The sequence below is a fragment of the Pleurodeles waltl genome, chromosome 4_1 (assembly GCF_031143425.1).
Source record: "Pleurodeles waltl isolate 20211129_DDA chromosome 4_1, aPleWal1.hap1.20221129, whole genome shotgun sequence".
NCBI lineage: Eukaryota > Metazoa > Chordata > Amphibia > Caudata > Salamandridae > Pleurodeles > Pleurodeles waltl.
The window spans coordinates 315,841,027-315,868,274 of NC_090442.1; the positions used below are offsets into that span (position 1 = coordinate 315,841,027).

Genomic DNA, 27,248 nt, shown 5'->3' on the forward strand with positions numbered 1-27,248 from the left:
TATTATTGTAATCATTGCAGTACATGTTATTTTAGCTAGCACACAGTTGATTCAATACAATGTATTGAACCAACTCTTGCTTCTGTTTGTCTTTGCTTGTGTGAGACAAATGTAACTAGAGAAAAGGATGAGATCTGTTACACCACAATTTCCCAGGGAAATCAGAATGTCATGTGCATGGCTGCCACAAATCACTGCCACTTTTTGGTGCTGGCGAAGTACTACTAGCTGGCTGAAAGGGTTAGGCCGACAGTTGTCACACTGTAGGGAATTGGACTCAGTTCCCCAGAACCTGATGGGGCTGCCGCCCAAATCCAGCAGTCTCATTGGTACAATGAGAGCCAGCACAACAGTTTGAATCACAGTTTATGGACACCTTGGGTGCCTCTTGTAGCACAGTCTGTTTTATTGCCTTCTCCATAGTTGGGGTGTCTTAGGGATGGCTACCCCCACCACATCTTCTAGTTTGGTGACAGTTTTTCCTAAACACACACTCACTCTTGGGCAGCTACAAATCATGTGCAGGAATGAGCCCTTTGCATGCTGCATCGGAGGCATGTGGATCCCTCTGCTTTCCCTATTTTGTGTAGGCATGACCTCTTGCATAAGCACCTGTTGAAGATGTTAAATTCAATCAGTCTCAGTCTAGCTTTAACATCAACCTCCTTGGGGGGCACCAGGCTCACCTCCCAGTCAATATCTTCTAGGTTGTACACATCAGCTCCCACTTTTCCTGTAGTTTCCCTGGGTTATTTGCTGCATTGCTGTGTGATATAACTGGTACACTGCCTTGTGGGTGATCGCACTCTCAGAGACCCTCTCTTAAGCTGGCTATGTTCTGAGAGGTCCATTTTCAGGAGCCCTTCTTTCCTCTGGGCATATGTCAGTTGCAAACATTTTAACTTTTGAGCATTGGCTATGGTACGGTTGTAGACTGATCTATCTATACATTGTCTGCAGGGCTATTTCCAGGATTCCACCATCCCAAAGCAATGTACAGAGCATTTTATTTCATTTGTCAAAGTATTCATTAGATATGTAAAACAGGGTGTTTTGTAGTACGTAGAGCTGTTTGGGTAGGGTGATAATGTTGTAAAGGGCGAGTCTTCCATAATCGTCAAGGGGAGCTTACGCCATTGTAACATGTCTTTGCAGAACTCTGCAAAACTCCATCTGGAATGAGTTCAAGGAACCGCTCATTGTCTGTCGTTATGTCCATACCTAGGTATTTGAAGCCTATCCACATCAGTTTAAAGTTGTCTCTCACACCCTTCAGGCCCTACCAGTTTCCCAGTTGGTAGAGGATTGATTTTTCCCAGTTTATACAGTACCCAGAGTAGGTCTTGTAATTATGGAACAGTACTGCAGGAATTGACAACTCTGGATCTGCCAGGTCCACCCGAGCATCATTAGCATACAACAGTATTTTTCCTTGGTCCTCTGATATGTGGGGGAATCCTACTATATCCGCTTTGCAGTGTACCCAACACACGAGGGGCTCCAGGCACAATGCAAACAGGAGGGGTGATAGTGAAGACCTTTGTCTTGTGCTTCTTCCCAAGGCAACTGTTTCTGAGACCATTTTGTCCACCCTCACCACTGTGGTGGGGGTAGGTGCTTTATAGAGGAGGGCCACTGAGTTACAGAACGTAGGCCCTAGGTAGTACCAGTCTATGAAGTTGAATGCTTTCACAGCATCTAATAACATTATCACCCTGGGTTGGCTATCAGTCTTAATTCTATCCAGCCATAACTGTAATCATCCAAGGTTAAATCTTGTTGCCAGTCTCAGCATGAAACCCATCTGGTCAGCATAGACCATGTCGGATATCACTCCAGCCAGTCTTTTTGCTAGGATCTTGACTTGAATCTTGATCTCGGTGCTCAACAATGGGATGGGTCTTTACGAGAAACTTAGGCCTTTGGCCACCTACGTTGCTCCTTTTCTCTCTTCCCTAGCTTATAGTCCCCTGTATCATACGGTTTCCGCTGAACCCCCAGGTAGTGTTGGTGAGCTGCCTGTGCCATGTAGTTGTGATATTGTTCTATTGTCGCCCCAGGAGTAGATAGGATGTTGAATATCCACCCAGGTCCACTCCAATTGGAGGAGATAGCACTCCAGTTGTTGCATCCTTCTCTTTCTATGTATTTTGTTTTTAGAGCGATTATGGTCTGGGCTTTATCCCTGAGTACAGTCTTGTATGCCTCAAAGTATATTTGTGTGTCAACCTGTAGGTACTCTGCTATGTCTGGGTCTTTCAGGGCCCAGGCATCTGGCTTCCAGGTGTATTTTCTGTTGCAGTGAAAAAAGGTGACAAAGGTGAGTGGTCTGATATTCCTCAAGCCTAATCTTATGCTTGCCTCACCCAGGCAATCTATGTTGCTAGGATGAACATGTAGCCTAATCAGGGCAAGGTCCCATGAGCCCGGGATAGAAACAAGTGTAGTCTATCTTATGGGTGGAGGAACCGCCAGACATCACTAAGATCCATTGCATGGGAAAAACACGTTAGCTCTGTAGATGCTCTAGGTTGTGTTGGCCGAGGAATGTTTCTGTCAAATTCCCAGTCCATAACCTCAGTGAAATCCATGGCCAGTATGTGGAAAGCACTGTGTGAATCTATAAGAATGGAGTTGAATTCTTCCAGTGATCGTTTCTGCAGTCTCGGAGGGTGAATACATTGATAATCAGGACATTTCCCGTGTGCCTCCTTCTCTTCACTGCCCCATAATAGCCCTCAGGATACACCCATTGCTTTTCTACTTAAAAGAATAGGGTCTTCTTGGATAAGATTACTACTCCTCAGGAATCCCTTGTGAAACTTGCATTAGCAGCATATTTACCCCTTTGCGGGCATCAAGTGTTTCTCCTGCGAGAGCACCAGGTTGGGGGAATGTCTATAAATATATTGTCTTATGACCCTTTTCTTAATTTCACACCCCAGTTCATTAATGTTCCACAAGAGGACTGTCAATGAGTCACGGCATTGCATACTCATCCATGATTTTGTCTGCACTGCCACTGTGAGCTCTAACTAGTGAATTCAGTTCTCTTGCTCCAACACGTGCCATGGTGTGCCTGCACAACTGTGTACCTTGCTGTATCCAACTGTTAACAACTTGAACTTTCAACCCCAAATGTTCCCCCACCTCACTTTTCCCTGAATTAAGTTTTTAACTACCCACTTCTCCGACCTGGAAAAAGTCTGTCACTCACCGTACCCCCTTAAAATCTATTTAATTGTTCCACTTCCTCAACTGAGTTCAAACACTCCTTTCCTTTTCCCCTCAACACATATTCAACTCAAGTTCAAAAACATGCTTTTGTTGGGCCCTGCCTAGTCATTTGTGTCCGAGACCTCCTTGCGGGGCTCCATCCGATACTGGTTAGTTAGTTTGTGGCCAATGTCTTTTTGATCATGTGTTAGCATCTTGTGGAGACCAGATTTTCCTCCTGGCCCCAAGGTTGCCACCTTCCACAACAACCTCGTGCTGTCTCCTGTACTGAGCCCCTAGTACACTGCCCATCCATGGTTGGTGAGTCCTGGAGAGAAAAGTTCAATCTCTTCAGTTGTCGCAGGAGGCATTCTTCAATTCACTCCAACACCCAGTTGGGATAGTCAAATAAGAAAGTCTTGCTCTGGAAAATCACTTTTAGTTTGGCTGGGTAAAGCAACATATAGTTTATATCAAGGCTTCACAATTTCTTCTTCACTGGTTATTATGTTTTACTCTGTCGCTGGACCGTTTTTGTATAGTCTGGAGATTTGAGGTTCAGCCTGGATTCATACTTGACCTCTCCTAGCCCGCTGACCATATGTAGCACCAGGTCCTTGTCTGTCTCAGTAGTTCAGGAAACAAACAATCATTAGTCTTGAGGTTGCCCCCAGTTGAGGTTTCATTGCCTGGACATGATGCACCCTTTCTATCAGAAAACACAACCAGAGGTGGTCTACGAGGAGCAAGGAGCGCAGCCACCTTTTGACAAATTGCTGCGGGTGGGAGTTCTCCACTCCATCTGGGAACCCTAAGAACTGTAGGCTGTTGCAACTAGAGCGCCATTATGCAGCCTTGATGGGGGCTGCTAGTTTGACAGAAAGGCCCCTCAGCTTCTGGACAGTCTTGTTCAATTCTTCCGCCATGCCCTCCAGTTTCGCTATTTGTGTTTTGGCCTCTCTCCGCATCTCATGGTTTTCCTCAAGTCCTGTCAGAGTAGTGCTATGTCAGCACCAACCTCTCCAAATTTGGTCTCCAAGGCATGATAGAAGGGCTAATTTGCACACAGGATTGTGTTTGTTCCTAGGTGGAGCTCTCCTCCAGCCCAGTCAGTGTGTTCAGTTGTAGGCTTTCTGGCCACCCCTCCTTAGGGCGGCTGCGCCAGTGGTTTAGCAAATTTGTCCAGCTTTCCCTGTTTTGGCTGGACTTTATATTTGGCCCTGCCAGCTGTTGGCCTGGCATCCAGCTTGGGTTGGTATCTTGGACAGCCTGCCAGGGCCCTGCCCCTACTCCTTGAGGTGGGCATCACGAGCAGCCACGGCTGTGGCTGTTCCAGGCAGGGTCCGGCTTCGATTTCCCTTGTATGGCCCTATCTATGGCTTATTTCTAGGGGCTATCTCCTTGTTCACTCCTCGTTGCTGTTGCCCCTGCCTTGTGTTTCTCTTCCTGGGAGGAGGACCAGCAAAGAACTAGAACGTGCCTCCCCTATTGTCATTCGGTCTCGGACCCCCTTCTGCCTCACAGCCAAATAGCAGCACCGTGCCTGCTCACCTATTTCTCTCCCCTGGCGTGTCGCAGCCTCCTGTTGTCCCTGCCGCTTTTCACTTTGGTGGTGGTGTCAGTACATCTGGCTGTTCCACTGGGAGGCAGGCCACGCCCTCCGCTCCATAGTCTCCCCTCCTGGGACTCCCCTATTGGGCCACGACTCTCTCTCTGGGAAGAATGAGGTATACCTTTTGGTTCAGTCATGTCAAGAATCACTCTCCTCAGCACTGCAGCCTCCTTTGGGTGGGGCTGGCCAGGGGCAGGTCTGCTCTGTCATCCAGGGCCACCTTTTTATCTCCTCTGTTCTTCTGCAGTTGGCTGTTTTGCCGCAGCAGCCATATGGCCACCATTTTGGATTCCCCACACTCTGGGGATCAAGTCTTCAACCATTCCAGAAGCCTCACACTCAAGTTTTGGTGCCCGCCGCGCCACTCTCTGGGGCCTTGGAGTGTCTCCTCATGCCAGGAGGCACCTGTCTAATCCTGCAGCACCAAATACAATAGGATGCTCGGTGCGAGCAGGTTACGGGATGGCAGCCACCATCTTGTGCTGCCAGACTATGCCCTCTTTTACATAAATGTTTAAACACATTATAATAAGTTTTTGTAACATTTCTATTGCTTTCTATATGGAGATAGTCTTTGTCTAATTTTCCTTTAGCAGCCATCTTTACGGCTACCTGTATTTTTACACTATTAGTGCCTTTTTGAGGTTGATTTTGTTCCTCTAGGCTGCAGTTCCCTGTTGCTGTTTGACGAGCAAGGTAAGAGCTTTTTTACGCTTTCATTTATGGTTTTAGAGGTGAGGGGTGTGGAGATTAGTTTGTGTTAAGGTGTTAGCTGTAGTTGGTAAGGTTGTTTAGTAGTAGTTTGTGTTGCACTGTGATGTAATGTGATGTAACTATAGAGCTGTCATGTTATGTTTGTATTATATTTGGGATATATGTATTGTGAGAATGGGTATTTTTTTTTTTTTTTACTGGTTAGGTATTTGGAGTGCAACGTTTGCAGCTATTTTAATGTATCTTTTTAAATGTATTTGGTATCATTCAACCCAACATTATTTTTTAATTTCTTGGATTTCTAGAGCATTCTGTACTTTCAATAGTTTGTTTTTATGGTTTAAAATGTGGACATTTAGGGGGTCATTACAACATTGGCGGTAAAAGCTGCTTACCGCCATGCAGAAGACCGCCACCACACCACCGCGGCTGCGGAATTCCGCAACGGTCATTATGACCCACAGCTCGGAATCCACCAAAATTTAGACAACCACACAAATCCGCCACACCAAAGGTCAGTGATAAACTGGCGAAAACAAAACCTCCACCGTCTCGCCAACAGGAATACGCCCACACTATCACGACCCACAAATCCACGCGGCGGTCTTTCAACCACGGTATTCCATTGGCAGTACACACCGCAGCGCTCAAAATACTCACACTCTTACAAAACACTACCACATTGGACAAATCGAAATACACACACCTGATACACATACACACACCACTACCACACACCCAATACAATATAAAGCACACGCCCACATCACCCACAAACCCTTAAGACCACAATTGCGACTGAAGGCCAGAGAGAGACACTACAATCTACAACCAGGCATCCACAGGCACACAATACCATCACCCACATAACATCCACGCACCTCACACAAAACACCACTAAATATCACCCCACATATCACAACACACCCCACCCCACACCACCCCATGGCACGGCAAAGACACCCCAGGTTCTCTGAGGAGGAGCTCAGGGTCATGGTGGAGGAAATCATCCGGGTAGAGCCACAGCTATTCGGATCACAGGTGCAGCACACCTCCATAGCTAGGAAGATGGAGCTATGGCGAAGAATAGTGGACAGGGTCAACGCAGTGGGACAGCACCCAAGAAATAGGGATGACATCAGGAAGAGGTGGAACGATCTACTGGGGAAGGTGCGGTCCGTGGTCTCAAGACCCCCACCTCCTCCCCCACAACTAACAACATGGGAGGAGCAAGTCTTGGCTATTCTGCAACCTGAGGGCCTCGAAGGAGTAACTGGAGGAATGGACTCTGGTAAGTCAAACCTTAACTACTATATCCCCCACCCTACCTTCATGCCATCACATACCCCCACCCTCACCCCCATCACTCCAACTCTTCACAAATGTCCCAATATCACAAACCACACAATCCGACACCAAGCCCTGCATGCAACAACAAAGCATGGACGCCCATTACCAATGCATGGCCACTGCACATACCCATACACCCCCCTAACCCATCATCACACAAGGTCCCACACAGGAATGCAAGCAGTGGGGTACACGGTCAACCCACCCATTGCACACCATGGTACACCCAGATGCAATAATATTGCTTTTACACCCCTGCAGGACCCCTACCCAACGTCACTGCACAGGAGGGTCCACACATGTCCACACCACCAACAGAGGAGGCCCACAGTGATGACAGCAGCTCTGTCCAACTGGATCTAGATGACCAGCCCGACCCACCTGGGACCTCGGGACAATCGGTTCCCCTCACACTGGCACAGGCCACTACAGAGCTTGCCCCCTCTGGAAACACCAGCACAGCACCCACCTAGCGGGCCCATACCTCTGTCCCCAGGACCCGTCAATCAGCAGTGTGTCCACTACTACAGGGAACCCAGGCTAACCCACCACCCCAACAACAACAGGGACCGGGGGGCAGTGGCAGTGGGCACGCCGTTCAGGGGACAGAGGCCCAGGAACACAGGGGAACTGAAAGGGCTGCTGTGCGACAGGGGGAGGACAGGCCCAGGGAACCCACTCTTCATGAGGCCCTCTCCAACATCATGGGAGCCTACCATCATTCCCAGGAGATTATGGCAACGGTACTGGCCAAGTTTCAGGAGACCCAGCGGCTGCAGGAGGAACAGTATTTGGGCTTCAGGGAGGAACTCAGATCCATCAATTCCACCCTGGGCACCATCGTAGGGGTGCTGAAGGAAGTCCTCAACACCAGGAGGGACACTGTGGCACAACAAGGGGCCCCTGACACTAGCCTGGACAATGAACTGCCCACCACCTCCGCCTGCACTAGTGGACAGGAGGCACCGTCACAGGACCACCACACCAGCACCCCACCCCCTGCAGAGGGAGAACCACCCCGCAAACGATCCCTGAGATCCAGGACAAAGACAGAGAATGATGCCAAGACCCCCGCCAAGAAATGAGACCACCCTGAATGTCATCCTTTTGTCCCACCTTGTCACCCTGTCCATCCTCAAACTGCCCCAGCTCCACTTCCTATGCCCCTTTGGACAATGCACCTGTGAGACCAATAGACTGGACTCTGCCATGGACATTCCTCCACCATCACCCCTCACTATTTTACAACCCCCTCCAATACTGAGCACTTAAATAAACACCTTTAAAGCACAAAACAATCTGGAGTCTGTCTGTGATTTTGAAATAGTGTATTAGCAATTACAGTGGCAAAATGCTCTTTCAAATGTAATGTCAACAAACCTATGTCACACAGCTCTAGTCCATGAGGAAACAAAGCAGTTGTCACACAGTGGGACCCACATCTGTGAAATCGTAAGGGAAAGTGACAACTCAGTGACCATACACTGGGTGAAAAGGACAGACAGTAGAGAGGTAGTAGTGTTAAAGTACATGTAGTAGGCAGGTTTGTATTCTTACCTGTGTCTCACTGGAAGTATTGCAGGATCATGGAGTTCCTGTTGTCGATGTCCTCTTCTTCTGCTTCCTCGTCTTCGCTGTCCACAGGCTCCACAGCTGCCACAACACCTCCATCTGGACCATCCTCCTGCAGAAAAGGCACCTGTCATCGCAAAGCTAAGTTGTGAAGCATACAGCACCTCAGCCCCTGCCCCTGTCAATCCCTGCTGCCCTCATTGAGGAGGCCATTGACCTCCTCTGGTCCCTCACTGTTGGGCAGTCTACCATTTTGAATGCCATCCAGGGTGTAGAGAGACAGTTGCAACAAACCGATGCATTCCTGGAGGGCATTCATTCTGGTCAGGCAGCCCTTCAGCGAGCTTTTCAGACTCTGGCCTCAGCACTGATGGCAGCCATTTTCCCTGTCTCTAGCCTCCCCCCTCCAACTTCCTCCACCCAGACCCAATCCCCTGTACATCAGCATACCCCAAGCACACCATCAGACCAGCATGCACACACCTCAACACACAAGGGAAGCTCTGGCAAACATAAGCACCACACATCCCACAGGCACTCACGCAAGCATCACACACATGCAGACATAGCAACATCCACTGCCTCCACTGTGTCCCCCTCCTCCTCGTCTCCCTCCTCCCTCCCAGTCTCGTCTCCACTCACACCTGCATGCACTACATCTACAGCCACTACTTCCATCACCAGCACACACACCACCACACCCCACTCACGTGCAGTCACCACCCCCACTACCATTCACACATCCCCTGTGTCCTCTCCCAGTGTGTCTGTGACGCCACCTCCCAAGGTACACAAACGCAGGCACTCACCCACCCAACAGCCATCCACCTCACAACAGCCTCCATGCACCTTCACCCAAAGTCACCAAACGTACGCCTCCTACAACCACAACCTCTTCCTCCACTCCCAAACCCCCTCCATCTACCCGTCCCAGTGTTCCTAAGAAACTTTTCCTGGCCACCCTTGACCTCTTTCCCTCACCTCCCCCACCCCGTCAGTCTCCTAGGGCCCAACTCTCCAGGTCCCAACCTAGCACCTCAGCCACAACATCGGCAGGACCAGTGGTGCCAGTAGTCACTGGATTCTGGAGTGCGCCAGGCAGCAGGGCAGCCAGTGTGGCAAGGAGCCACAGCACAGACAGTCCCCCACCTGTCAAGCATCAAAAGTTGGGCAGTGCCCAGCGGGAGAGGGGGAAGATACCGGCCACCAAAGCCGCTCCCAGGGGTACAAGTGGAAGTGTGGAGTCAGCTGCAACACCTTCCAAGGTGGGGAAGGGGCACAAGAAACGCAGCAAGTCTGGTAAGATCAGCACGGCGGAGAAGACCGCCATCAGCCCCGCTGCCCATGAGGTGACCGCCAGCAGCCCCGCTGGCCCAGACAGGACCGCCAGCATCAGCCCCGCTGCCCAGAAGACGACCGCCAGCAGCCCCGCTGGCCCAGACAGGACCGCCTGCATCAGCCCCGCTGCCCAGGAGGCGACTGCCAGCAGCCCCGCTGTCCAGGAGGCGACTGGCAGCAGCCCCACTGTCCAGGAGGTGACCGCCAGCAGTCCCGCTGTCCAGGAGGCGACCGCCAGCAGCCCCGCTGGCCCAGACAGGACCGCCAGCAGCTGAAGCGCTGCCAAGGACACCGCCGCCCCAAGCACCGCTGGCAAGGACACCGCCGCCACAAGCACCGCTGCCAAGGACACCGCCGCCCCAAGCACCGCTGGCAAGGACACTGCCGCCACAAGCACCGCTGCCAAGGAGACCGCCGCCACAAGCACCGCTGCCAAAGACACCGCCGCCAACCGCCGCCACAAGCACTGCTGCCAAGGACACCGCCGTCACAAGCACCGCTGCCAAGGATACCGCCGCCACAAGCACCGCTGCCAAAGACACCGCCGCCACAGGCACCGCTGCCAAGGAAACCGCCACCACAAGCACCGCAGGCCCATGAGCACCAAAAGCACTGATGCTACTGAGGCCGCCACGAGCAGGATGAAGCACTCTGGGCACCAAGCCCCCTCCAGAACCAGTGGAGAGATACATCCACTACCTCAGTCCTTGGAATGATGAAGCTCTCTGGGCACCAAGCCCCCTCCAGAACTAGTGGAGAGATACATCCATTACCTCAGTCCTTGGCAGGATGAAGCACTCTGGGCACCAAGCCCCCTCCAGAACCAGTGGAGATTTACATCCACTACCTCAGTCCTTGGCAGGATGAGGCACTCTGGGCACCAAGCCCCCTCCAGAACCAGTGGAGAAAGGCATCCACTACTTCAGTCCTTGGCAGGATGAAGCACTCTGGGCACCAAGCCCCCTCCAGAACCAGTGGAGAAAGGCATCAACTACTTCAGTCCTTGGCAGGATGAAGCACTCTGGGCACAAAACCCCCTCCAGAACCAGTGGAGAGATACATCCACTACCTAAGTCCTTGGCAGGATGAAGCACTCTGGGCACCAAGCCCCTCCAGAACCAGTGGAGATTTACATCCACTTCCTCAGTCCTTGGCAGGATGAAGCACTCTGGGCACCAAGCCCCCTCCAGAACCAGTGGAGATTTACATCCACTTCCTCAGTCCTTGGCAGGATGAAGCACTCTGGGCACCAAGCCCCCTCCAGAACTAGTGGAGAGATACATCCATTACCTCAGTCCTTGGCAGGATGAAGCACTCTGGGCACCAAGCCCCCTCCAGAACCAGTGGAGATTTACATCCACTACCTCAGTCCTTGGCAGGATGAGGCACTCTGGGCACCAAGCCCCCTCCAGAACCAGTGGAGAAAGGCATCAACTACTTCAGTCCTTGGCAGGATGAAGCACTCTGGGCACAAAACCTCCTCCAGAACCAGTGGAGAGATACATCCACTACCTAAGTCCTTGGCAGGATGAAGTACTCTGGGCACCAAGCCCCTCCAGAACCAGTGGAGATTTACATCCACTTCCTCAGTCCTTGGCAGGATGAAGCACTCTGGGCACCAAGCCCCCTCCAGAACCAGTGGAGATTTACATCCACTTCCTCAGTCCTTGGCAGGATGAAGCACTATGGGCACCAAGCCCCCTCCAGAACCAGTGGAGAGATACATCCACTACCTCAGTCCTTGGCAGGATGAAGCACTCTGGGCACCGAGCCACCTCCAGAACCAGTTTTACATCCACTTCCTTAGTCCTTGGCAGGATGAAACACTCTGGGCACCGAGGCCCCTCCAGAACCAGTGGAGATTTACATCCACTACCTCAGTCCTTGGAAGGATGAAGCACTCTGGGCACCAAGCCCCCTCCAGAACCAGTGGAGATTTACATCCACTTCCTCAGTCCTTGCCAGGATGAAGCACTCTGGGCACAAAGCCCCCTCCAGAACCAGTGGAGAGATACATCCACTACCTCATTCCTTGGCAGGATGAAGCACTCTGGGCACCAAGCCCCCTCCAGAACCAGTGGAGAAAGACATCCACTTCCTCAGTCCTTGGCAGGATGAAGCACTCTGGGCACCAAGTCCCATCCAGAACCAGTGGAGAATGTTGTCCACTTGTGAGACTGTGGGTTTGCACTCCCCAGGATTGAACAGTGGGCAACCTACCCACTGTAGAGACTTGTGAAACTGTGGCTTTCCACTCCCCAGGATATAGCAGTGGGCAACCCACCCACTGTAGAGACTTGTGAGACTGTGGCTTTGCACTCCCCAGGATTGAACAGTGGGCATGGGGCCCCCTCGTGAATTTGGCGTTGTGCACTCAACCGGCTGAGGTGCCCCCCCTCTCCCTTCTCTCTGAGGTGCCTGTTTTACTTCTATCTGATGCCCCTGCAGTGTTCTCTCCGTCATGTTCGGGTATCTTGTGTGGGCCTCACCCATGCAGTGTGGGCCCAGTGGTCCACGGACTTTAAGGGTGGAATACACTGGACTAATATTCATGGTGTATATATTTGTAAATAGTGTATGTATATTATTTGACTACTGAATTTTAATAGATTACAAAAATTCAAATAATTTCCTTTTGTCTTTGCATTCTTCCGGGGGGAGGGGTTAGGGGGTGTAACTGTAATGTATCATGCTGTTATAGTGTGTGTGTTGTCGTGGGTGAGGGTGGGGGTGGGGGTGGGTGTGTTGCGTGTTGTGTGTGTGTGTGTCACTGTTTTTTCCCTCCCCCCTCCCCTGTGTCGTAGGAGCAGTACTCACCGTAGTCTTCGCCACCGGCGTTCGTGCTCCTTGTAGAGGACCAGGAAGATAAAGGCTGGCAGAATTTGGAGCTCGGGTTCCATGGCATCCTGGTTCCTCGTGGGGTGTGCAGAGGTGAGCGTTTTCCCTTCGAAGTCCTGTTTCCGTTGTGTTTTTGTTCGCGGTGAATCCGCCCCGGAAAAGGTGGCGGATTGGTAGGTTGTGATACTGTGGGTGGTACATTGTCTCCCGTCTGTCTGTTGGCGGTGACCGCTGCGCTGTTTGTTTGTACCGCCGTGGCGATCGGAGTGTTAAAGTGGCTGTCTTTGTTGGCGGTTTCCGCCACGGTCGTAATTACCTTTTTTTTCCACCGGCCTGTTGGCGGTCTTTCTGCCGCTTTAACACCCACCGCCAGGGTTGTAATGACCACCTTAGTTTTTGCATTTTTACTGGTTTCTTAGTTTTTATTTAGTACTTTTTTGTGGATTATTGTTTATGTTTAGGGGAACATTTTATAGTTTAATGTTTGTAAGTAATATGAATTTGCTAAAATTGAAAACTGTAATTTTGGATGTTTGTGCTTCAGTTTGTGAGCTTCTTTACATATTATGTTTGTGTTCCTAGGAATATTTTAAATTAAATAATACAAGCAATATTTTTATTTATCAGTCTTATTTTTATAAATCAGATTATAGCAAAAATATAACAATAAAGTAGAACATAATTCTAATATTTATTGAGAACGGTTTATGCTATGGGGTGTAAGTTTTTGTTTTATGTTAGTTGTGAGTATATTGGTAGATAGGTGGTATAAATTAGTGTTTCCGGCATGATTTTGTTACAGTCTGCTTTAGTTATTTTAGATTTTGTTTGGTTTCTTTATTATTCTATCCTTAGTTGTTGGTAGCTTTGTTGTGTTTGGAGGGCTTATATGAATTTGTAGAGTGTTGGTTGGGTTCTTCCTTTTATGTCTTGGAAGGCATTGTGTCATCTTTCCACTGCTAAGTTGGTTTTGTGTTTTTCAATGGTGCTGTAATAGACATTCAATCAATCAATCAATCAATCACTGCATTTGTAAAGCGCGCTACATACCCGCGAGGGTCTCAAGGTGCTGGGGAGGGGGTGGGTGCTACTGGTCGAAGAGCCAGGTCTTGAGGAGTCTTCTGAAGGCCAGCAGGTCCTGGGTCTGTCGTAGGATGGTGGGGAGAGTGTTCCAGGTCTTGGCGGCGAGGTAGGAGAAGGATCTGACGCCGGCGGTGGTTTTTCGGATGCGGGGGACTGTGGCGAGAGCGAGGTTGGCAGAGCGGAGGCTTCGGGTGGGGGTGTGGAAGCTGAGTCGGTTGTTGAGGTAGGTGGGTCCGGTGTTGTGCAGTGCTTTGTGTGCGTGGATCAGGAGCTTGAAGGTGATCCTTTTGTTGACAGGTAGCCAGTGCAAGCCTCTCAGGTGGAGTGTGATGTGGCTGCGGCGGGGGACATCGAGGATGAGTCGGGCTGAGGTGTTCTGGATGCGTTGGAGTCGTCTCAGGAGCTTGTTTGTAATTCCTGAGTAGAGGGCGTTCCCGTAGTCGAGTCTGTCGGTGATGAGGGCCTGGGTAACGGTTTTTCTCGTGTCGAGGGGGATCCATTTGAAGATCCTGCGGAGCATACGGAGGGTGTTGAAGCAGGACGCGGAGACGGCGTTGACTTGCCTGGTCATGGAGAGAGTGGAGTCGAGGATGACCCCCAGGTTGCGTGCTTGGTCCGTGGGTTCCGGGGCTGTGCCTAGTGACGTGGGCCACCAAGAGTCGTCCCAGGCTGATGGGGTGGGTCCGAGAATGAGGACCTCCGTCTTGTCTGAGTTCAGCTTCAGTCTGCTGTCCTTCATCCAGTCGGCTACGGCCTTCATTCCTCGGTGGAGGTTAGCTTTGGCGGTGTGGGGATCTTCGGTGAGGGATATGATCAGCTGGGTGTCGTCGGCGTAGGAGATGATGTTGAGGTCGTGTTGTCGTGCGACGTGGGCGAGGGGGGCTATGTAGATATTGAACAGTGTCGGGCTGAGGGAGGATCCCTATGGGACGCCGCAGATGATCTCAGTGGTTTTGGAGCGGAAGGGTGGGAGGCGGACGCTCTGGGTTCTGCCGGAGAGGAAGGATGTGGTCCAGGACAGGGCCTTCTCTTGGATACCGGCGTCATGGAGGCGTGCTGATAGGGTGCGGTGGCAGACCGTGTCAAAGGCTGCTGATAGGTCCAGGAGGATGAGGGCGGCTGTTTCTCCTTTGTCCATCAGGGTCCGGATGTCGTCAGTGGCGGCGATGAGGGCGGTCTCGGTGCTGTGGTTGCTGCAAAAACCGGAGTGGGAAGGGTCCAGGATGTTGTTGACTTCGAGGTAGCGGGTCAGCTGTTTGTTGACAATCTTCTCGGTCACTTTTGCCGGGAAAGGGAGCAGGGAGATGGGCCGGAAGTTCTTGAGGTCCTTGGGGTCCGCCTTGGGCTTCTTCAGAAGGGCATTGATCTCGGCGTGCTTCCAGCTTTCTGGGAAGGTTGCTGTCTCGAAGGAACAGTTGATTGTTTTCCGGAGGTGGGGCGCGATGGCTGCGCTGGCTTTGTTGAAGACGTGGTGAGGGCAGGGGTCCGATGGGGATCCGGAGTGGATGGAGTTCATGGTTTTGATGGTGTCTTCGTCGCTGACGCTGGACCAGACGGTCAGGCGACTGGTGCGAGTGGTAGTCGCAGGGGTGGTGGACTCGGTGGTGGGTGCGGGGGGGTCGGATTGAAGCTGTCGTGGATGTCGGTGATCTTGCGGTGGCAGAAGGTGGCCAGGGAGTCGCACAGGTCTTGAGATGGCGGGATGTCGTTGGTGATGGAGCTGGGGTTGGAGAGTTCTTTCACGATGCTGAAGAGCTCTTTGGTGTTGTGTGCGTTGTTGTCTAGGCGGTCCTTGAAGGCGGTCTTCTTGGCGGTCCTGATGAGTTGGTGATGTCTGCGGGTGGCGCTCTTGAGGGCTGTGTGGTTGTCTGGTGTTCGGTCGTGGAGCCATTTCTTCTCCAGCTTCCGACAGGTGTGCTTGGAGATCCACCATCATATTTGGAATTTGGGACTGCGTCTATGTCCTCAGTAATGCAGTCTGTCAACCCAGGTATTTTTGAAGTAGTCCATTAGTGTGCATAGTTTCTGTAGTGAAATGTACATGCTGTTAACATGCTCTAGTGCTTAGCTATGTCTATCTGATAGAGACAACTAGCCCCAGATTCCTTACCTTAGAATTCTCCACAGGCGCTAGCCTGGATCCAGATAAACTTTTCAGCAGTACCTCTGCGCATCGGTAGAGGGTGCCAATCGACTCCGTATTAACGTCATCCACCGGATAGGACATCGGCGGAGTCCATATTATTTCTCCTCCGACAAAATGACGTCAGTTTCTTCTTTTCCACGCTACAATGCGGATCCAGAGAAGTGGTTTATCTGGCTATTTTTTGGCCCCCTTTTTTTGTCAGTTTTCCGTCAGTTGGAACAGTGTGCTATACCTTGTGGGTCCTTTGCTCGGCAAATATCGGTTGTGGACCCCCATTCTGTCTCTATGTGGTGACTCTGAGGATTGGGACACCTGTCAACAGCTGAAGCCGAAAGCGTGAGGGAGCGGTGGATGAAGCTCTTGTAGGCTCAAGTTGGCGCAGTCTTCTAAGGACTCTCAGAGGTGTCAGACTCCTTCTTCATCCAAGATCCATCCGCGCAAATGCTCCAGGAGCTGTTCCTGTGTGCCTCTATCAGCGTCTCATGGTAAGTGTCGGACACGGTCAAAGTTACACTTCAAAACCATACGCCTCATCAGGAGACTCTCTATTTCTCTATTTCTCCTCGTTTTTTTCTCTTTCTACATGTGGAGTACCTGTGTTGGCGCTAGGCAGCCAAAAGGGTGCCAGCACAGGGAGAGAAGACAGAAATGCACCGTATTTTGTAAACCCTTGCACCATGGTGCAGGGGTGCTTGCATTAGCACTAGGCAGCCAAAAGGGCACCAGCTCAGGGGGAGAGGACAGAACTGCACCGTATTTTGTAAATACAGTGCATTTCTGCCCTTTCCCTGTGGTGCAGGTCAGCACAGCATGGCCGCTTGCTGCGCTGCCGTGCGCCTCTTCATTTTAAATATGCCACAGGTCTCTCCAAAAAATAGGCCATTACATTTCTGAGAATACAGAATTATGCAGCAAAGCTATGCTCTAGGGTAAGGAAACTATATAAAGAAAATCTTCTCTGATCTTATTGTCAGCTAATTTGTAAAATGGAAAAAATATCTTACAACACATGAATCATAACTCTAGAGATGTTCCAATCTAAGATTGTCGAAAACATTCCTACTACCCTATGCCTGGAACTGTTGCTGGAACAATCCTGTTAGTAATGGTGATTGTTTGCCCAGCCACCTACCCTCGTAGTCTCTTCACAATTGATGGGACCCGTCAAGTGACCCAAAGGATAGATGGCATACAGATCATCTTACTCATTGTTATGTCCCTTGGTATTACAAGTCTAAAAAATCCCCATCCCTCAAACAACACAACTGCCATGGGATCCAAGAAAATAATTGAATGTGATGTTTGACTTAAGTACAGAGAACATATTTGTGGGAACCTACATAAAGATCAATTGATCTTAGGCTCGGACATGGTCTTCAGTAGCCAGAGAGAAACATTGCTAATGAGTAGTAAAAATGTTTAGGGGCATATTTATACTCCGTTTGTGCCGGAATTGCGTCGTTTTTTTTGACGCAATTCCGACGCAAAACTAACTCCATATTTATACTTTGGCGTTAGACGCGTCTAGCGCCAAAGTCCATGGAGTTTGCGTCATTTTTTAGCGTGGACACCTACTTTGCGTTAATGAGATGCAAGGTAGGCGTTCACGTCTAAAAAAATGACTCTGAGGCATGTGCGTCGTATTTATACTCCCGGGCAAAATTCACGCCCGGGAGTGGGCGGGTCAAATAAAATGACGTACGGCCGCTTTTGCGCTGTTTTTTAGCGCCTGCAAAAGGCAGGCGTTAAGGGACCTGTGGGCTCTGAAGGAGCCCAGAGGTGCCCTCCCATGCCCCCAGGGACACCCCCTGTCACCCTTGCCCACCCCAGGAGGACACCCAAGGCTGGAGGGACCCATCCCAGGGACATTAAGGTAAGTTCAGGTAAGTGTTTTTTTTTTTTTTTTTTGTGGTATAGGGGGGCCTGATTTGTGCCCCCCTACATGCCACTATGCCGCTGCCTGGTGGTTTTTTTCCACGCACACCAGGCAGCTCCGCCGGCTAACGCCGGCTAACGTCATTGATTAAATACGGCGCCCGCATGGTGCTTCAGAATGGCGTTAGCCGGCGCTAATTTTTTTGACGCAAAACTGCGTTAGCGCAGTTTTGCGTCAAAAAGTATAAACATGGCCCTTAATGAATAAAGAAATAACATTCTTCTGTTAAACTTGCAGCAGTGATAGCACTTATGCTGGTTTAACATAGCACTTTGAGAGAAAAAACATGAAAGTGCTATTTAAAGGACTTTAAATACAAGAACTTTGCATATACGATAGAAGAGATCCCTATGGTCAGATCTTTCAGAATTTATGTAAGTAGTGCCTTCTGCTGATGTTTCAGTGGCTTTGAGAAGGGTGGAGAATTAGAAGCAGTTGCCACGTTGCCATCATAAGATTCATGCCCTTTCATATTAGAAACTGATTGTAGTAAATGTCCCTTACCTTAGCATTACGCACCAGAGGACACACCAATTAATCGTTTTATTATGAATAATGCCATAGCCTCTTTGCAGTTACGTATTCTATGATTATTGCATAGATCTTTAATAATGGTTCTTATTTGCCTTTTAATGTGAAGGCAGGAAATACCTATCTGAATACTGGTGTAGGAAAATGCGTTTCCCCGAGGGATACTGTTCCATGCAAACTGCACCTTGTACGGTGAAAGCTAACCTATATTTTAATGGTCATGATGCTTAAGTTTATTAAACTAATCTTTCTAGACTTGATTAATCAGGATGTTTTCCATGCATAAGACTGTCCTAAGCCAAGAAACACAGATCTTGTAAATGAGGCCTGGTTGTCTTATGACTGCATTATACCAGGGCTAAACCATCAAAAAGTAGGACTAACTTTCTGGTTTAAAGAAGTTTTCAGACTACCATAAGTCAGGAGAATCTTTCACACATCAGGAACATGTTTCTGTGATGCACATGCTCAGTTGCTTGGATCTATTTCTTCAATCTTCTACTGTGCTTTTTTTGTAGCTCCACAGTAGAAATGTGTGGCTAGATTGACGCGTTAGGTGTATTATGTGAAAGTATTTCTTGAACTGTTTTGCCAATACATTTTACACTAAATTGTTTCTACGTGTTTTTTTTTAACTTAGATGCCTTGAAGCATTTCAAAAACCTCCTAACGTCATATGAACAAAGCGAGATTTTGGGCTATTCAGAAATATGGTTTCTTGGGCTGGATGCTAGAAAAATTGATGGTGTTCCTGGTACAGAAAACAGCAGTTCTTATGACGATGAGCAAGGAACGTACATTACGGTATGAAGAGAGCTTATTTTAAATCACGCGTTTTAAACCTCCATGAAATTGAGACTCAGCTGTTAGTGAGTCTTTCAAATCTCACCTTCTACGAATACAAAATCAATTTTAGTACGGCATTCATTTAGGACAACCTTGTTTGTCATTTCTCATCCCTCACTGGCTATCCATCTTTCCTAACTTCTCATCCTTCATCCTTCACCCATCAGCTCTCATCCATCATTCCTCATCCGTCAGCCCTCATCCCTCATCCCTACTTGTGCATTTTTCCTTGCATGTGTCCACCCTGCGATGAGGGATGAGTAATGACTAATTGCATATTCCAGCTAAATCAAAGTAATTATCTAAATGAAATATTTAGTTTCATGGGCAGTTTGTGTACTTATGACATGATCGCATTATATATGGAGAATCCAAAATAATTAAATGTTGAAGGCAGATAAAGACCTGCACTTCTGATTAATGCAAATACTGCAGACACAAACATTAGGTGATACAGCCCACAAATGTCCTCAAACACTCAGGTAATTGGAGAGAGTAGTTGAATTCCACAGAAAAACAATGGAAATTCTGTTTTGTTGTTTTAAAACAATTGGTGCATAAAAGTTAGAATCTCCTTGAAACATCTTAAAATAGGGAAAGTAAAGTAAAATGTCAAAATGTTTCTCTACGTGATATTAAATAAGAATCAAACTTCTGTAAGTCTTTGGAGACTTGCTAAAAACCTGGAGAATTAGAATACCTGCTCTCAACAAGTTATAGCTAACAAACATTCTCCCCGTGTCTTTTACTCTAAAGAGGCCATACAAGAATTAAATCGATGTAATATCTGAGCAAATATTGAAAGCTAACCCCACAAATTATGCTGCTGACATCAAGTATTTTCAAATGAGAATTGCTAAAAAACGACAAACATGACACTGAACTAACTTTAAATTTAAAAGGAATGTTAGCATTTAGTTATATTACTCAGTGAAGCTACAATCTGCTCTGATTTCCTTTGGGGTTCTATCATAAATAATGATAGGATGCTTAACTAGCCTTAAAATCTTCAAACTGGAAGGGATAGAAAAACACAATTCTCACCACTAATGGCATCATCAGTCTGACAAGCTTCCCTCTCGGTTTCATATAGGAACACAACAGATAAGGGTAAGGATAAGGCCATACTGCACTCTCTCTAAGTGTTGATTTAAGATCCAAGTCCTGGAGATCCCTTTGCATCTCCAATACCATTAGAGCGTTCCCCAGAGGACAGTGAAAACTGAAAAGCGCTTTCCTAAATATTGTTCAATATAGCCAAACATATATTTGGATGTATTCGGTTCTCAAGAAGCATGTGCGATGAGAACAGGCAATGTGTCAGTGTCTGATTCATGGTTAAATATGGCTGCTATTACTGGCAATCCAGTGAAGTAGTTTGAACTGGACGTGATGGATCAAAACAGTCTCATTTTTAGGTTGAGCATAGCAGGGGGCAACTGCGGCTTTTCCAAGGTGTTGGTATGTATCTGGGCTTTTAACCACATCCACCCCATGCCCATCACTATCACTCGTTCATGGGCTTGCCTTTCAAAAATCCTTTCTTTTCATTGGTAAATGCTTTACGTTTGTCCCTCTTTAGGGCAGTTTTGTTACCGCCTTGGCCAAGGCCCCTGTTACTTGTCTAAGTGCACTTTTGCCAATATCTTTGACTGCGAGCGAACTTCTTTTACCTTTTGTATCTCTCCACGCTGATGCTCATGGTGGCCGTGGGATCGCTTATGTGAAACTGAATTACTTTCTTTTTTTATTAGTTGTTTACTGATCATGTCTTTCCTGTGCGTTGTACTTATTTCTCTTTTATCCCTTTCATCTTCCCACAACAGCCTCAGTTTTAATGACACAGGCCGATCAGCCTGTATTTTTGGAATATTTCATTCTGAGCAGCTCATGTTTTTATTTTTCCCTATGGGAGTACTACAGTACTGCTTAGAAACAGTGCACAAACCAAAATCCTCCCCGGATATCATGAGCGAAGGAGCTGAGCCGGCCCCTGGTTTCAATCGCTTTCAGAAACAACTCAGAAGGGGAAAAGAGCTTTAACAAAAAAATCCCCATCTGTCCTTCCAGTGAAGTTTCAGCTGCTTGCCAGCAGCCCATAAATATCGCCTTTTGTGTGAGCTTGTTACATTAGTTGCTAGTTCTGATCTGCCTAGTTCATGTTCCTTGCAGCAAGCACATTAACCTTCTGCGCTACCTTATAATTAGTCCAAGCTTCCACTAGAGAAATGTACATTATCTCTCCAGAAATAACATTAATCACCAGGGTTATTTTCACATTTGAAGGTTAAATGCATTCTGAGATCTGCCTACAACAAGTTCTTTACAGCAGCCACATTAACCCTCTGCACTGTCTTATAATAATTCCAAACAAACGCAAATGATGGACGGAATGCAGAACCAATCAAACATTCAACCCAGACACAGATCTGGGTTTAATCCATCAATTATTTTGCTCACCATGCCCCCCCAGTTTGGACCCAGCCATATGCAAATCATTCTTGACCCTGATCACCATGGTAACAATCCAGCCTGAACTGCCAGAGTGTGGAAATCGTGTATTTTGTAAGTGCATATTTTCCTTCAGTAAACACAACGTTAGCGTGCTTCAATTAAGCTTTGCCAATCAAATGCTGCTAAATAGCAACATTTTCATTTTTTGCTGCAGATAGAGGAAGAAGGTACATGGAAGTGCTTTAGTTTTATGCAGGGCCACTGGAATTATATGGCAAGAAAAAATGAAACTATGAGGCAGGGTTGACCAATTTATGTGGCGAGAAAAGTCAAGTTATGAATTTACAATGCCAGTAGCTCTACCTCAAGAAAATGAGAGACCTATTGCATTGCAAATGCTTGTTGAGTTTGAAACGTTGAGTACCTGTCAGAATGTGGGGCACAGATATTGGTGTCAACATGTGGCATACATAGGCGGTCATTATGAACCTGGCGGTTCGGCCCGCCATGCCGGCAGTGGCGGCTGAAGCCGCCAGCCGGCATGGCGGGCCAAACCGCCACATAATGAACTGGTTGATGGCCGCCAGCGGCAGCCTTCACCCACTGCCTGGCGGCAGGATGGAAGCTGAGCTACCCTGCGGATAATGTTTCATATGCCGCTAGCCTTTTCAAAGGCTGGCGGAGGGGGTGCCCCGGGGCACTCCTGGGGGCCCCTGCACTGCCCATGCACTTTGCATGGGCAGTACAGGGGCCCCCGTGCAGACCCCCGTCACGCATGTCACTGCCCAATTTACAGGCAGTGACATGCGCGATTGGTGCTGCTGCACCCGCCGCACACCAACATTGGTGGCGTCTCCTAAAGGAGATGCCCTCAATGTTACGGCCGTGTTCCATGCCAGGGCAGCGGGCGGAGACACTGTCAATGACTTGAGAAGCATCATTGGGTGCACTTCAGTAAGGGGAAACAAGGGAACAACCCAAACCACTATGTAATGAGTTGTTTACAAACTCTGCAATTGTGAACTGCTGTACCCAGTTTTCTTCTTGTGACACTAAGAAGCATTGCTGAGTCCTGTTTGATTATCAGTTTTTATGTGGTAACTTTTAGAGTGATGGTTCACTGTTCATAAACACCTCAAGTGACCAGTCCACAATTTGGCTCTGAACTATGTCCCTCCATCCAATATGCCTGATTTGAGTGCTCCTGCATATTGAATCTCTCTTTGAGGAAAACCATTTCCAGCGTGGATTCAATGGTTTATATTTTGGTGGTATGTCCTAGGAAGTCAGATAAGTCTACTTGGAAATTCATTGATATTACAGTCCATATTTTCTCAGAGTGGGTAAGGGTTGCAGAAGATCTTGAGGTTTAAGATTTGAAGCTTTGGCTTGTGCACACCATACAGTTCATTACATGATCTGTAACAGATTTCATCTGGTCCAACAGAACTGAACAAAAATGCACAGGATAACTGTTGAAAATCATTATAACATTAAGTTCTAAATTATCAGTACCCTGTTTTTATTCCCTGCTTGGTTTTGGAATGAACAATACTGATTCACTTACGGTCCTCCACAGGCTCCATGTTGGATTTTTAGAAACTCTCCAAAACCCCTGCAGTACATAGTGTTTTCCCCTATGGCAATATACCTGAGCTTCTGTTCTTCTAAACCCCTAAAACCTTACAGCCAAGAGGCAGCTGCAGCTGTCCTGACAACATCATGTAATCAGAAAAAGTCATAGATAAAATACGCATACATCTGTACACATGTACAGTGGATGTTTGTCCGCCCTCTTCAGTCATTGGTCTATTCAACTGCCATTCATATTTTACCTCTGCCCACCACAGCTTGAAGCATGGCGCATGGGGCAATGGTTAAGCCATGCATGCCAATGGTCTGGATTCAGGTGGGAGACTCCTGATTTGTGATGCCAAAAATGGCTTTATTTTGGCTGTCTCTCAGCTGAAATTGCCTCTCTTTCAATAGAACTCAATGCGAAAAATGCATTCTCCCGATTATTTTAAACAAGTCTCCCACTTTCCTCTTCTAAAATGTTGACATGTATGGTTAAGCACACTTTAGCTGTAGGGTTCAGCTGGAGCATTTTTGTCCTTCGCAGGAATCAGTGCTCATCGAGGCAATAGACCTTTGCACCCTGCAACAGGGTGTGGTAGAGCCAGTCAACTCAATTTGAATAAGAGCAATTAGATTAAACAGTATTACAAATTTGGCTTACCAGGAAAACTCCTGTCAGGAGTAAAGTTAAGAGATTTATTACAACTTCAAGCTCAAAATCATGTGAATGACTCTCAAGACAAAATTATAAAGGCACAATATCACCAAGGGTTACCCAAGGCAACAAAATAGATTCAGGAAAACTAACATTAATAAGACTAAGCATTAAGAAAAACATAAAACATTAACAAGATCAATTGCGATATAAAAAGTAAACTTGCTCAGCCTTAACAAGCATCAGTCAGTTTCAAATCATTAAGATTATAATTTCAGTTGAGCAAAGGGAAAACCCTACCAGGGCCAAATTAAGGCTTAATGTGTGGGGTGGATAAAAAAGGCATAAAGAATTTGGAAAAAGGAAATCTATGGCAACAAGATACTAACTAAGGTGGGCAAAAGATAGGTAAAAAAGTAAAGATTCAGCATGTCAGAAACTCTATCAAGAGACTTCTGAACGGGTTAGGAAGAAAATATCTAAGGCTCAGCTGAGCATCTCAAAGGGGCAAAGCAGAGAGGAAGATACCTCTCCACGGGGCTCAGCAGTCAGGAATTTTCCAACAGCAAGGATTCAGGTACTCCTGAGATCTCACTAAAGTCCAACTGGTCAACAGCATAATAAAATTCATAAAGCAATTTGATTCACTCCAAAAAGCAGTCCATATTACACTGAAGGGACATCATCCAATAGTGATCGATCACACTTCTCCAGGTTGAAACACTGACTTTCATTCCCAGGTCTGTCATGAGAACCTCATCCATCTATGTAGCTCCAGACAAGATTGAAACATTTTTATAATTTATTAGTCCATCTATTCAGGATGCTCCAATCTCAAGAACACAGTTACATTTTCTCTCCATGTTTAAACAATAGGGTCTATAAACAAAGCTAGTCTTCTCATGGGAACAAAGCCTGAAAGAAAACTCATGAACCAGCATTTACGGCACAGTCCCGAAATACAAAACAGGCCTCAGTTAGCCTAACTCAAATGAATTAAAGCAATACGTTTAATTAATCCATTTTATTAAGCACACTTTTAATATCCAAACTTATGAATTCAAGATTAATAATGCTTTAAAAATATGTATGTTATATTAATTTTTAACGACAAAAGACTATACTAACACATTTCAATTACTATAATGTGGAACTGTCTTTCTCTATTTTGGGTGATTTTTAATTCATTAATCATTAGGAATTCAAATGTTTTCAATATATTGTGTTAGTCTATGGTCTAAATCTGATAGAGACGTCTAGGTGCAGATTCTTTACCTTAGAATTTCCTGGCGTCAGCTTGAAATCCAGAACTTTTGCTGAGAAATACCCTTAAGCGAGCCATTGGGTGGACTGGTTCAGATCCACGTGGCATAGTTGGAGCCGTCTGTGACATCACGGTCGCCTGTAAAGGCACCACACAGGCATGCATACATCAGTTCTTTTCCTTCCGCAACTGTTAAAGCACAGATCTGGAATCGAGCTACCCTCTCTCTTTTTTGACAGGCCTTTTTTTTACCTTTTGTCGAATACTTTTTGTTGCCTGTGCGAGGATGACATCTAGAAAGAGGGGGTTCAAGCCGAGCAGCACCTGCCACTGCGCCATGTCAGTGATGAACCACTACAAGGTATGTTTTTGGTGCTTGGACCAAGACCACAACTCAAAGTTGTTTCTGACTGACAGACTATGGCTCCGAATGCTTTGAGGGAACGGTCCCTGAAGCTCATAGCAGCCTGGCAGTCGACATCGGTCACAGTCCTGTTCGAGTTGGAGGTCACAGGACTGCTCCAGGAACCCCAAGTCCTCTTCGTCCCACTCGAGGTCCTCCGGGAAATCAGGGAAGAGGCACATGAAGAAGGAGAAGTCCAATCGGACTTCAACTTCGACTTGTCCGTCAACTCACAAGGCGAGTTGGTAACGTTGATGCTCCATGCATGGTTCTGCGGTACCATTGCCAGGGCTAAATCCGAGCCACCCCCCCTTTCCAGAAGCCAGACCTCAACTCACGAGGCCATGTGTCTCGTATTTGAGCGGGCTGGCCCCGTCGGTGTGCCTTTGGGCCCCGTGGGGTCAGCAGAGACCCCATCAGGTTCCCGCCAGTGGCTTTAGTCTCGGTGCCGATAGGGTGTCTTGTATCCCATATTGGATCTGGAACGATGCCAAGTCCACACAGTCGACCTCCTCTGGTGTTGCTCGCAACGTTGACACTCCCGGCACCACCAGCGCCCACCTGTGGTGCGAGCACCATTCTAATATGCAATGATCCAGAGCCGGAACGGTGTCGCACTGCGCCGATTCCGGTGCCAAAGGCACCAATAGGTACAAGATCGTTGCATGAGCCTTTCTGGGATCAGCAAGGCATTGGTGAGGAATGGGGGGTGCTCAGGACCCTCTGGAGACCCAATTGGAGCAAATGGACTGGTATGAGGAGTTAGGAGAGGCCAGTGGACTGGATACCTCCCCAGATACTGGCATGCTCTCACTTCCTACTGTGGCTATGGAGGAGGGAGCATCATATGCTATGGTGGTGTGTAGGGCAGGTGAGGTCTTCGACCTAGGTCCACCTACGGTGCCAGTCAGGACTAATCTCCTGACTGAGGTACTTCAACCAAGGGATCCCACATGTGACCCTTTAATGCAGCCCTCCCGGACCTACAGCTAGGGACGTGGTCCAAACCCAGCACAGAGGCTCCTGGAAATAAGACAGTTGGCTGCTGCCATCCCCCAGCTCTGGGTGATCCTAGCTTCCTCACACAACATCCCACCCCAGAGAGCTTGGTGGTCTAAGCCTCCACCTCCCACTGCACCTTTCCTTCCATTCCCCCGGATAGGGAATCCAAGAGGTTGGACCAGCTTAGGAAGAAAATGTTTTCTTCCTCCAGCCTGGCATTGAGGTAGGTAAACACCTCATGCCTGTGGGCTGTTTTTGCCATACTTTATGGGATATGGTGGCGCCTCAGGTCCTGAAGGACGTACGGGCCACTCTCTCACAAGCAGTCAAAGATGGGAGAGATGCAGCCAAGTTTACTACCAGGTGTGGATCGGACACGACTGACTGACTCACTGACTAGAGCAATTTCGTCGAGGATGGCCCTTTGACGCCACGCCTGGCTTCATACGTCTGGCCTTTCAGGGGATGTCCAGGCAAACATCATGGACATGCCCTTTATTGGGTCCCGCCTATTTAGCAAAAGGCTGGAGCGCTTCAATGACTACCGGGCTACAGCCAAGTCCTTGGGCCTTTTGGGGGCACCTCAGCCACCGTCCTCCGTCAGGCCAACATCTTGCATAGAAATGCAGTGGTGGTGCCTTCAGACCCAGAGGGTCTGGCCTGAAGTCGTCCACCACCTAGCCCCCACCTCCACAACATCCAAGCCCTCC

At 48.1% G+C, this 27,248-nt stretch overlaps 1 protein-coding gene across 1 annotated transcript in view; it reads left to right on the plus strand.

Annotated features, from left to right (window-relative positions):
- DYRK4 (dual specificity tyrosine phosphorylation regulated kinase 4) overlaps positions 1 to 27,248 on the plus strand; it is a 1,116,119-nt gene that overhangs the window by 395,291 nt on the left and 693,580 nt on the right. The window contains exon 4 of the mRNA XM_069230054.1: positions 18,977 to 19,140. Within this exon, the coding sequence (XP_069086155.1) occupies positions 18,977 to 19,140 (164 nt within the window). The remainder of the gene's footprint in view (positions 1 to 18,976; positions 19,141 to 27,248) is intronic.